The 13,285-nt window shown below is 42.4% G+C and overlaps 1 protein-coding gene across 5 annotated transcripts in view; it reads left to right on the forward strand.

The window, feature by feature from the left end:
- Positions 1-9,140, forward strand: part of FAM107B (family with sequence similarity 107 member B) — a 191,537-nt gene extending 182,397 nt beyond the window's left edge. For all 5 annotated transcript variants that reach the window (XM_010959397.3, XM_074358511.1, XM_045519887.2 and 2 more), the window contains 2 exons: positions 5,339-5,489; positions 6,452-9,140. In XM_010959397.3, the coding sequence (XP_010957699.2) occupies positions 5,339-5,489; positions 6,452-6,568 (268 nt within the window). In that variant the 3' untranslated portion in view covers positions 6,569-9,140. The remainder of the gene's footprint in view (positions 1-5,338; positions 5,490-6,451) is intronic.
- The last annotated feature ends 4,145 nt before the right edge of the window (positions 9,141-13,285 follow it).

A 13,285-nucleotide genomic window follows, 5' to 3' on the forward strand; every position in this document is an offset into this window, starting at 1 on the left:
CACTACAGTTTTGTGCCATTGAATCTGTTTGCAGATTTCCTGGAGTTGGCATGTTCTGTGAAAACGGACCTCCCTCCTGTCTGCCTTTCTCTCGCCGATGCTATCTTTTCTTGTTTGCTCAGCTGACTCCTTAGCCAGGCCCAGCTCAACTAATTTTGGAGAAGGTTCATGTTGCCTCCGGTCCCATGATCTATAGAGGACGTGGGCTTTGAGGTCGAGGAGAGGTGGTATAAACCCTGGTTTGCCATTTAACTTGACCTACCTGTATGGTCTTGGACAAGGTCCTCCAACTTGAGATCTGTTTTTTCATTTATAAAGTGGGGACAAACATATCTTTCTTTAAAAAGTGAAAGTAAATAAGAACATGTAGAAACACCTGTTAAAACAGCTGGCATGTCGCAGGTGCTCAGCCAGTCCCCTCCATCCTCCACTTCCTGTGTAGCATCACCTGAAAGTTCCCATTGCTTTTTCCCCTTTTTCTCTGAAAGGTTCTGGTCTGATTGAACAAGAACATTCTTTAAAAAAGAAAGAAAAGGCAAGTTTCAAAAATCAAATGAATATATCTTATCTTATGTCTTCAGTTTTTCAAGGGAAAGTCTGAGTTTTATAGGGTCCTCTTATTAAAGATACAGCTGGTTTGAGAGTAAAAACTTCTCAGGCAGTTTTTTTTTTTCTTTAATTCATCTTCTGTCTTTCATACACATACTTTTTAGAGACTTTTGGTTTTTTATTTGTAAGTTTTAGTGCCAAATAATAGAAAGTATCCCACCAGTAATATGTATATATTTGGTTAAAGGTTATTCATACTTGGTTACTGGTTTGTACCGTAATGAACATCTGTTTACTTTTTTAAACTTTGTAAAGGACCTTCCCATATCTTATCTGGTGATCTCTCCGGTAACCCAGGGTGTGTTGTCTTAGAGTCGTTCTAATTCAACCTGTGAAGGAGAGGAAAAGAGAAACAGGCTAAGGAGTCTTCTCGAGATCATGCGACCGTTTTTTTTGGAATAAAAAAGGGTAAAAATCACCATAGAATTACAGGCAGTTTAAATTAAAGGCAGCAATGAGTCGAATAAAATAATAATACAAATTAGAAGATGGGGTAGGGGTAGGAGAGGGAGACAGAACTGAGACCAACACAAGACAAGCTTTCGTGGAGCTTTATGCCTTTGCTCTTCATGCTGCACATTTGGCTCAAAGCCCCGCAGCAGGTCAGAGAGCTGCTCAGGTCACCTTCCAGAGACCGTGAGGCGGAAGCAGTCACGGTTCAGGGGAGCATGTTCTTGTGGGGACGCTAGTGCTGTGTCCTGCACTCTTTCCAGTGCAGCATTCTGCTCCTCCACTCACCGTCTTTTGGACTCAGCTAAGTTTCAGGTTAAAAGTCTTTACATTTTGGTCTGGCCACAGTTTGCCGCCAGGTCTGACTGTTAAGTCGGCTTCTCAGATTGTTGAGGTGTTCCCAGTGCGTACAAAGGCAGACTGCAAGAAGCTTTATTTTCTGTAGTGAAAAGATCAGTGTTCAAGAGGTCGTAAGAAAACAAGAATATTTTCTAATATAATTTAGAGAGAGTCTGTCTTCTCTAAGAAGAGTACTTTTTGGGGCAGATAAAGCCACACAGGTCCTGAGACGGATCACTACCACAGGTTCTTGACTTGTATATTTCAGTCGACAGTTTCCAGGTCCCTGCATTTTCCGTTGCTCTTAACTTTGTATGCTTTGCTAGACAGATAGTTCCTCGATAAATACTCACAGCTGTGCAGCATGGAAAAAAAATATGGAAAGTTGAGGTAGAAATATTTTGCATTTGGATCCATGCAGGTAGAAAGGGCTCAGCCATGCATACAGGGGAGGGCAGGCCAGACCAGAAGATGCCAGGATTCAAGATCCAGGGCTTGAAAGCCAAAGGCAGCCCTCCACCACCCCGCTAGGAAGGAAAGAAAACTAGGCCCGGAGATGTTTGGCTGGGTGGGCTGGGGAGGAGATGCTCTGTTGGAGTTTGCGCCAGACCTGCCTCTGCCCCGATGCCCCCCCGGACAAGGAGGCAGTTTCCCTTTTGCGGATTTACACGTGGCTGGAGCAGAGGTGGGGGTGCAGTGAACGCGGACTGTTCCCGTCGGCCCCCAGATCAGTTCAGTGGTTTATATGAAATGTGAACTGGACCTTTAAAAGTTGTCTATACGTTTTCATTGCAGCAGTGGGAATTTAAATTGTTTGGAAAGCCGTTTGGCAGCACACATTAGAATACAGAATGCGCAGACGCTCAGTGAGCAGTCCTACTTCTGTGAACGCAGCCCACAGAAATGCTTGTGTAGGCATATGACGTACGTTGACAGGGGAGTCCAGTGGGGAGCAATCAGAACCAACCTGAGTGCCTCTCATTTAGAGACAAATTTTGTGTGGCAAAATCGTGGCACTTGTGCGCTCTGATGTCTTGTGCGGTTGTTACAAGTGAGGAGGAGCTGCGTTTGTTAAGGTGTGGACGGTGTGGAAGGGCACAGACTGAACTGTTCTTAGCTGTGGGGCGGGACTGGAGCGGGCCCTGGGCACAGGGCCTCTGCCTTGTAACTTCTCAGGGCCTCCAGTCACATAGAGCACAGTGCAGGCGGTGTGCGCCGGAGCCCTCTGACAGGGAGCGTTTAGGTGTCCTTCCACTTTTTATTTTTCATGTATGTATATAGATCCACCTAATCTGCTTTGTTTTTTTTTTTTTTTTCAAAGAGCACTTGTTAATTTGAAAAATCATGTTGGCCTACTGTGATATTCACAGGAAGCAGTTCGGGTATGACTGTGGGTCTTGAGTGGTCCACAGCCCCCAGGCCCGGAGCAGCTCCCAGTTATAAAGAGATTGAAAGTTCATGTTAACTGCAAATGTCAGAACTGATTATAGAGAGAATCCACTGTTGTCATGCAAAGCCTGTAATTTTTATGAAATTTAGAGAAGCTCATTTCTTTCTGTCTCTGCTATCTCTGCGATCTGATCCAGTTTTAGACTCAGAATCACATAGGCAGTGCTTGACTTTCTCCATTCAGCACAGGAAGTTAAGTGAGTTGCTGCGATAAAATATTAACTAAATTTGTATGACTTTTTGACTATTGTTAAGTGTAGAACATTTATCATATAAGCACCATTTTCCTGAGTTTTATGTTATTTAATATTTTATCTTACTGCACCGTTGTGTAAAATCCTCTGAACAGAAAAAGAATACCGTGTATTAGTTAAGCCCATTCACATGTTGCGATAGAATGTCAGCTTAATGTGGCATACGTCAAAGTTTGTTCAAAAGCTTTTGCATAACCCAGAAGGACTTGATAGCGGTTGAGGTTCATTTTGCCAGTGAAATACAGTTTGAAATTTAAATTATACAGGTAGCTAAATTCTTTCTCCCAAAACTTAAATCTCTTAACTCTGTCTGTAGTATCATATGAGGCTTTTCAATAGTCATGAAATTGAGTGGTTCTTTACTCAGATTATTTACAAATTTTCCTGTGCTCAATGACACTTAAGTCTATTGGAGTGAAGTACCATCAGCAACTTTTTTTTTAATTGCACTGATTAAAGATTTAATTTCTGGAATAATCTGTACTTCTGTCCTCCTCAGACAGTCTTAATAACTGTGAAACAAATCATAATTAAATCACAAAAGTAACCTGTCTCTTTTGTTTCACTGGAAATTTGGCTGAATTTAATGTTTTCTGTTTTGTTTTTAAACCACAAGTTCTGCTAATGACAGTTGTGGGGAGGGGAGGCATACACGCTACTTTGACTCTGTGTCCTTAATCTTCAGTGATGGAATATACGGATCTTTACTTTGTAAACAACAAGTTTGAAACATCATTTACTATTATTACAGCTAGACAGATGAGGAAGTGTGACATATTGAGGACTGGTTTGCCAATGTGATAGGGTGAACTTGAAAGGGATTGAGGCCAGGGTGTTGAGATTCTTAGAACCAGAGCACATTTTGGAAATTATTAGATTTAACAGGCACTCAGATGACTCCTGGTTGGTTAGTCGCATTAGTTGGTAGAAGCAATTTGGACAGCCACCACCGAGGTAGACAACGCCGGCTGCACAGACCAGAACGCGTCATCAGGAAGGCCGGCAAGTGTGTGGGAAGGTGCACCGGCCGTCCCCGTCCTGTGCTGGGTCAGCAGCGCTGGTGCCCGCAGCCCGGAGAAGCACGCGTGCCTGTTCCATCCCGTGTGTGTACATGTGTGTGCACGTGTACGCATGTGTGGATGCAAGAGTGTGGTTACGCTGTCACTTACACCCTCTGCTGCCTGAAGTGGGTAGTGTTTTTCCTGTTCTGTGGTTTGTTTCATTTTTACTTTAACTGCCCTTCATGACCTGTAACATTGAGTTGAGAGGACTTAAGGGCAAAGGGAAGAGGGAAGACGGCGAGGAGGAGGGGCCGGCTGGGCACACCGGTCCAGCTTGGCCTTGAGGCACCCCTAGGACTTGGTGGGGGATGGAGCCCAGGTGAGTCCTGGCTGACCCATTAACATGGACAGAAATCCCGCCCGAGAAAGTGCTAATGAATGTCCTGCCCCGGACCTGCCTCAGACACGTGAAATGCCAGTTGGTGGGAGTGGCCTGGGCTGTGGTTCTGTTTTGCTCCATTTGAGGAGACAGCAGGCTAATTTCTCTCTCAGAAGCGTTGAGCTTCCCTAAAGCCTGACTTTGTGCCGTGACAGCAGTTGAACCTGACGTCTGGACCAGTTCCGCTGTGAAGAGCACTGGGCTAGGAGTCAGGGACCATGTTCTCTGTAGCCATGCCCCCCAGCTGTATGAAGCCTTGAGCATGCCTTTAAGAAGTACAAGAACCCTCTCCTAAGTCTGAAAAATGATGGGTTGAAAGGGGTTTCCGGGACCATTTTTTGTTGTTGGAATTTCTGTACTAGGTTCTCTCAAGGCTGCATTTAGTACATGGGATCAGGGGTTGGATCTTGGGACGCTTCCCCTGAAACCCCACGTGGAGGCATCTCCCTCTGTCGTGGGTGATGGTCACATCCATCGAGGGAGCCCCTGTTCCCCTCTTCCCCACCCTAGACCGCCCTCACCAGCCTCCCTTGCATGGCCTCGTGTCTGGCAGACAGTAGGCACTCAATACATTTTCATCGAATGATGACTTTTGTTTACTCTTGGAAGATGCTGTTGCCCTTTCATGCCCGTGGGTTTCTGAGGCCCCCAGTGTTGACTGTTAGCTGGTGGTAGGCGTCACGGTCATGCTCAGTCACTAGACCCCTTTCCCTTGTTGGATGCCTTGGATTTGTGTCCACAAAGGATGCATCCATTAAGTCAGAACTTTTAAATTTTGTTAACACTTTTTTTTGCAGGGGTCTTGCCCCTCAGAATAAGCCAGAACTGCAGAAAGTGATGGAAAAGAGAAAACGAGATCAAGTAATAAAGCAGAAGGAAGAAGAAGCACAAAAGAAGAAATCTGACTTGGAAATAGAACTATTAAAACGGCAGCAGAAGTTGGAGCAGGTGAGGATGCCAGGGGTGAAAGGCAGTTTGTTTGTGCTGAGGCAGACTGGACGTGCAGCACTGCGTGAGTTTAAGGGGTGCAGCCTGTGGATTCGGTGCATTTGTATCGCAGCACAGTTGCCGCTGTAGCATTGGCCAACACCTCTGTGGCATCATATAATTATCATTCCTTGTAGTGATGGGAACAGTAAGACCTCGCCTCTTAACAACGTTAATGTTTATAATCGTTTTGGTGCCTGTGATCCTTCTACTGTGAATTAGGTCTCCAGGGCTTATGATTTATCTCCAGTTGCAAGTCTGTACCCTTAAATAGCACCTTTCCCATCCCCTCCCCCCGGCTCCTGCTAGTGTCCATTTTACTCTCTGCTTTTCCATGTCATGTTTTTAGATTCCACATATAAGAGAGATCATACAGTACTTGTCTTTCTCTATCTTGTCCTGAGAGATGAGGAACTAGCAGAATTTCCCGGACATGTCAGATGTGTATGTTTATATACCATGAAAGGGAAATCTGAGACAGTTGTCCGCAGATGGACTAAAATCCATTCAGGGTGCAGAGAAGGATTCTGTTGAGGACCTAGTAGAGATTCGGGGGGCAAAGCCCAAACTGGGGAACTGAATTCACAGCCCAGTGCTGGGAGCTCAAGCAGTGAGTGAAGTTCAGCTTCAGTAAGACTGCAGAGCACCTGGGCGCTGAGCTTGGCCCTTGTTTTAAGCCTTAGGCTTGATTTTGTAGGCTCTGGTCATCCCTTGGTATTTCAGTAAGAACCAGTCAGCTGCTGCTCCCATGCAGAATTCGTAGCCGAGGACCTAGATCCAGGCAGACATATACAGTGGCAACCAGGAGAGACTTTCTTCCAGTGGGAAATGACGTCCTTAGGGACTTTGGAAAGAGGAAGTGTTTTTAGAAAGCCTCTCAGTTTGTAAGTAATTTGTAAATAATTTTCCTGTTTCTCATTTAGCTTGAGCTTGAGAAGCAAAAGTTGCAAGAAGAGCAAGAAAATGCCCCAGAGTTTGTGAAGGTGAAAGGCAATCTCAGAAGAACAGGCCAAGAAGTGGCCCAAGCGCAGGAGTCGTAGGCCGCAGAGACCGCACCCGGCCCGGCACGCGCTTAATCTCGGGGCCGCAGCCCCTGGAGAGAGTCTTTGCCAGCAGAGAACTGTGACTTTAAAAAGGATTCGGTTTCGGTTTCCCGACCGTCTGGGTGGATAAGTTACCTGTGACGGTTGCAGTTCCAATTGGCTCAGCGAAGGATGTCGACCAGCACTTAAATTGGGATGATGGACCTGTATTCAAAGACTTAAAGAAAAAAATAACAACAACAAATAAAGGAAGAGGACACTGGAATCAATTCTTGAGAGTTGCACTACTTGGTTTTTCTTTCAGTCCAAATTTAGTGGGGCACAGAGCCTTTTTTCTTTTAAAAATTAAAGGAAGTGTGTTACATCTTCTTTAGTCACCTACTCGATAATTTAGATTGCATAGAAATGCGTTTGATCTGTTAACGTCCACCATTTGTAAATTCTGTTTTCTTGTTTAATGTACACTTTCACCCATGTCAGACTTAACACCAGAGAATGCTCATATTAATGTTGAACACAGCTGTTACCTTTGTTGGCATTTAAATTCAGAAATAGGGAGAGAAGTTAAAAAAAAAAAAGGATACAAAATACATAAACAAAACTACATAAGCATCCACCTTGATCTTATTTTAATTCCTTTTGGTTCTCTGATGCTACGTGGTGACTTTCCACTTCAGAGAAGGTGCCTCATATAAATCCATGTATTGCTTTCATAACTGTTAGGGGGTTTGTTTTATTTTGTTTTTTAAGTTTCTTGCTCAGCATGTCCTTTTCTATGAAACAATCTCCCAATCCTTTGAGGAATAAAAACTAGTCCACATAACCCAACTTCAGTGTCAAAAGCAGAGACTCCAAATCTTTTGGTTTCTGCTGAGAGCAGTGTGGCGAGAGCTCCCACCAGGAGCTGGGAAGGAGGAGTTCTTTAGGTATTTTAATGTGAAACAAAAGTAGATCGGTCTCAAGGAGGCCCAGTTGGAAGATTTATAGCAAGATTTCTACATTTTGGTTGTTACTCGAATCCAAGCTTTGAAATTTTCTGAATGATCCCTCATTTCTTTGCCCCTTTTTTTTTTTCTTGTGAAAGACTTTTCACCACTGTCTTAGTGCCGGTGATGCTGTTGGTGAGGGTGACGTTGCCGACTACTGTACTGCATCTCTCAGGACTAGGGGGGAGGCGGAGGCCTCCCCGTTTACCTTCCAGCTGGCATGAGCTCTGAATTACCAGTCACAGCCAGATTCTTACACAAATTCACCTTCTATTGCCAGTGTGGGCAGGGAAACGTTCTCCTTGGGTTGGTCTGGAAGAATCCGTGGATTCAGTGTATTCTTGGCAGAAATGGTTCAGCCAGTAATCTGTCCATCTCAGGCTCTTCTTATAACTCCTTTTAAGAGTCTGAAAGCTGGATCCCCAATTTTTGAATCCTTAATAAGCAGAGCAGAGATGCACCTCTGTGGGGGTGCAGCAGTTTTCGTGGTTGGGAGTAGGCTCGTGTCATTCAACCCTAATGTGAACAAGGCAGAAGGGAGCGCACAGAAAACGCACTGCTGGTTAGAGAACGTACTGATGATGCCTGAAATGGATCGTTCCTCTCAGCGGCAAGTATTATTTAAATAAAATACCAGATGCTTAAGATAAAATGTTGCTCTATGTAATACGCCTTTGAAGGATGAAATGGTAACTTTTTCCCCATCATTCTTTTTGAGAGAAGAAAGTGTGTTAACCGATCATCTTGAAAGTACGTTTCTGATTGCACATTGACTAGGGTTCTTTTCTTTGGGTATGCGGACTAATGATGCGAATTGTAAAATGAAGATTCAGAACTAGCTGGGAGCCTTTAATCCAACTGGGTGTAGGATCTTTGGATCCTGTATCTTTAAAGCAGCTCTGCCACTTGATAAAGTTCTCAAGGGCCCTGACAGGCTCCTTAGAAGGACCAGTTCTGTGCCTAGAACTTACCTGGAATTCATCCTTCACTGGGAAAAAAATAAGTCAGAAAAGCGTTTCCCTTCTGATCTCACAAATCTACAGCTCTTTGTGGTTAGTAGTACAAGGTGTGGCTGAAAGGAAACTTGTAAATAGTGTCCAGTGATGTCTGCTCACGGAGCAGAGGGGTGTGCAGGTAGGGAAGCTCGGTTCCAAGCCTGAGTTTAAAAAGTCATCATTCCCGCCCCCCACTCCTACCACATGCTTTAAACTGTACAGTCCAAACCCTAGGACTCATGAACATCCAAGCAGTTTTGTGCTTTGAGCCGCTTTTTGACCAAAAAGGCTCCATTTTTCCACTCTGTGGTTTTCTTAAACTCGTTCAGTGTTTTCTAGTCTCCAAGTAGTAAAGTAGCGTTGCTTTCTGAACTATCACAGTTGACTTTATTCTTCTACTCTGAAAAATCTTGACTTGTTTGAGTGTATATATTATATATAAAGGGGGCCTTAATGGATTTGTTTTCATAATTTAATATTTTTTGTATTTGCTCTTGTATAATTGTTTTTAACGGAAAGTATTACAGAATTGAGGGTGGAATTCTTAGAACCAAAGTTATTCTTAATAAAAATCACCACATGCTTGGATCCCGCAGCCGTGTTTGTCTGATCTGTTTAAGACGGGTATCTGGAACTGAAGTTGGGGGAGGGTGGTGCTGTGTTCAGTGCGAGGATTAGAAAGTGGCTCTAGGGTTTCCCACTGATGGTCTTCCCCCAAAATCAGTTCTGTCCTCTTGCCTTGAGTCGGTCAAGGCTGGCAATCTATTATGTCAAACAAACACACTAAGTTATTATGCTACACTTTGCTTAGAATACACAGTATTTTAGCAGCAGCTATCAGTCCTTCAGATCACAGTTTTCTGAGTTAAGCTTGGCAGGACAGTGGGAGATACATATTTTTTTTTATTGCTTCTGAGGCTAGTACATCTGGCATATCATGTAAGTGTGACCGTGAAATTATTTTGCTTATTCAGCTAAATTAATTCCATCCTCAAAGATATTAGGAAGCTATACACATGACTCCTTTATACTATTGGTTAAAATAGTTTGGAGATTCAAGTCTCTTTAGTTTATTAATTATGCTTTTATCTCCCACTCACCCAATTACTATTCAGCTTGGTCACCCAACTCTGTTGAGTGCCTTTGGACTCTTAAAAAAATAAATCTGCTCAGGGCAGTGAAGATTTGTCTAAGGTTATACCATGAGCTGTAAAGACCAGTGCAGGAGATGGGTCCCCAAAATAATTTGAAGAGTAGCTGCATCCTTAGAATAATGAGGCAGTTTTCCAAGGTGACCGTTTTGAGGCCATCAATCCATTTCATTGGACCACTGTCTGTCATAGATTTGAAAGAAGACAGAGGTCAATTAATGTATCATAAGACTTTAAGTTGCTATTGTGCAGCTAAAGGAAGTATTAGAATACCACCAGGCTGGCATGTGCTAGTATGTTGAAAAATGCAGTGTTTTATGTCAAAGTCTTCAGCTAAATAAAATCTTGATGAGCCAGCCTTACAATCTTACGACTATAATTTGCACTTTTTTTTCCCTCATGAGAAAATGCAGTCTGATGTTCAATTGGGGATGTTTTGGAACGTCTTCCCACCAGCCCCTAGATTTCCTAGCAAGATGGTAATGCCAACCAGAGTCTGGTGAAGAGGGCACTGGGTTCTTTATTGAAAGCAGGCTGATAGCTGTGGGGGCGGTGCTGCTCCCGGGCCCCTCAGAGTTTGGAAGCAGGAGCTGTGGGTGTAACTGTGAATCTGTATTCTCACATTTACTCTGGTATTCATTTTTTGCATCTACAGTTATGAAAATCCTGAGTTGGCGTCAATACCCCAGTTCTATCCCAGTGGCACCTTCTAGCTTTCCACCTTCCCACATGGCAGCCCTTCTCCAGCAGTGAGCATATGGCTGCCGCCCTCCTCCACACACATACTGTTTCCTCCAGCCCCCTGCACGCAGCCCATCTCCTGTCCTTGCTCAGCAGTGACCTTTGACTGAATTATTCAGGAAGGAAGGGAGGAAACACCCATTTCTCTTGAGCATTTAAACATTTATTGTGAATTTAATTAAATTGCCTCAAACAACTTAAACTGCAATGACAGATGTGGTATGTTTTGAACCTTAAACAGTACATGAAACATGCTTGACATGTTAGGGTTCTCCAGAGAAACAGAGCCAAATGTATAGACAGAATAGGTGTATGGAAACATATATAAAACAAGACCTATTATGGAAATTGGGTCATAGAATTTGGAGGCCCAAAAGTCCCACCATCTGCAGTCTACAAGCAGAGACTCGGGAAAGCCAATAATGGTATAATTGAGTTTGAGTCTTAAGATCTTGGAACCAGGGATGCTGATGGTGTAAGACTCAGTCCAAGGACAGAAGACCAATGTCCCAGCTCGGCAGTTGGAGAGAGAAACCTTTCTTCTGCATTTTGTTCTATGTAGAACATTTTGTTTCAGGCCCTTAACTGATTGACTGGTGTCCACCCACACTGGAGAGGCTGATCTACTGAGTCCACCAATCAATTCAAATGCCACTCTCAACTGGAAACACCATCACAGACACACCAAGAAATGTGTAATCTGGGCACCATGTGGCCCAGTCAAGTTGGCACAAAATTAACCATTACACTTGAGTACATTAAAAACATAACTTACATAAACCTATTGAAAAAAATCAACTTCTGAGCTTTAAGCCCAATATTTTTATATGTTAAAAATACCTTTCTACTATTGTCATATTTATTTTTATGTCTTTCTGGGGATTCAGTTACACTTTATTTCCTGGGCTTGTAGTCATCTTACCAAGGCTAAAAGAGAAGGCATACGTCCTCAAACTAACTGAGGACTAACTAACTCACTAACTAAGAGAGAGGATAGTCTAGATTATTGACAGTGGGGCCTGGCTGCAGAGGTCAAGCTGATTTAGCCGTGAGCTGCAAGTCCTCTTACAATTAATTCTTACTTGCTTTATCATGGGATTTTTAATACCTTGCTATTTATACTACTTAATTTTTTGGAACTTGGTGTCTTTCCCAGAAACGGAGTATGTTTCACTTTTGCATAGCTAGCATCACCTAACTCGCTGTCCTGCCTTTGTGATACACTGACCTTGTCCATTACGTTATTGAAAGCTTACGTATGCCTTATCAATATCTTGTATAACTAGCACGCTCATATTGAGATTTTGTCTGCTAAGAGTCATCAAGTCTGTGGTGAGTTCTTTTCTTTGAGACATTTGGCCTTATATTGCCTTGGACATACCGTTGGGTCCTTTTAATTTTATTCCTATGCTCATTTATACTTTATGACGTGTGACCACTGCTGATGATCGCTCTTCTTGTGCTACGGTTTTCTAGTTTATCTTTCAGAGTCTCTTATTTATTCCTTCCTGTGTGCAGAGCTGGAAATAAGCACATGCCCAGACTTTATGAAACTGCATATTCTTTAGTTCAAATGGTAGAGTGTATACTTAGCATGTGCAAGGCCCTGGGTTCAATCCCCAGTACCTCCTCTAAGAATAAATAAATAAAATTACCTGCCCCCCCCAAAAAAAAACTAAATTAAAAAAAAGAAAATGTATGTTCTTAGTAGAACAAACAAAATACCCTCATCTACAAACATTCACTTAAACATATACTATAAGCAACCTTGTTTTGTATTACAATTCCTTTTTCTCTAGAAGATCATGAATCTGGACTTTTATAGATTCAACTTATAATTTTCCTCCCATACTTTTGGATGCTCGGAATATTATAACTTGGTTAGCAACAGCCTTTCAAGCTTATTCCCTATTTTTGTTTTTTGCTCCTAACAAGTACGAAATCATCCTTAGTTTGTTACAATAGAATGTTTCAGGTCATTCTGATATTTTTTCCGGACATATGACGTAAGACTATGTGCCTTTCAAGGAGTCCTGGTTCCTCCCAATGGAGAATAGAAGTAGAGATCAAGACCTGGCATGAGAGGTGCCCAAAAGAGTTGCTAGTGGACAAAATGCCCCTGCAATTTTAGTAACCACCGCGCGAAAAACCAGAATATCACCCTGATTTTCCATTTTAACCCCTTTGTGTTTCTTTTCCCTGTTTTTCCAATAGTATGAGACTCACTGAACCAGAAGTCTTTTCATTACATTCATAAAGATTTACTGAAATATTTTCTTTTAAAGTAAGAATTATAATGGGGGACTTGCCTGATCAGATACCAAAATACACTTTCAAGCAATGGTAATTTAACTGAGCTGATGCTGGCCTTGAGTAGACAAATAGTCAATGGAACAGAATATAAAATCCAGAAAGAGACTCATGGGTGGGAGAGGCTTTCCTAACTAAGCAAGACATCTAATCCAAATCATTAATGAAGAAAATGGACAGATTTATCTAGTGAACATTAAATATTTTTGTATAAAAAGAAAGAGATACAAGAAAATGGAAAGACAAGTAACAGACTTAGATATACTACGTATATAACAGCAAATGAATAATATCTATATTGTATACAGAATGTCTATAAATTGTCAATCCAATAAAAAATGAACAAAAACAACAGGCAATTTTCAAAAAAGGATACACAAATGGCCCATCAATATATGAAGAGATGCTCATTGTCACACATATCAGGAAAATGCAAGTTAAACAACAATGAGGTAATTTTACACAAATATTCACAAAGCAAAAATTATATAGGTTGATAACAGCTATTTTTGGTAAGGATGTGGAAAACAG

This window comes from Camelus bactrianus, chromosome 35 (assembly GCF_048773025.1).
Source record: "Camelus bactrianus isolate YW-2024 breed Bactrian camel chromosome 35, ASM4877302v1, whole genome shotgun sequence".
Taxonomy (NCBI): Eukaryota; Metazoa; Chordata; class Mammalia; order Artiodactyla; family Camelidae; genus Camelus; species Camelus bactrianus.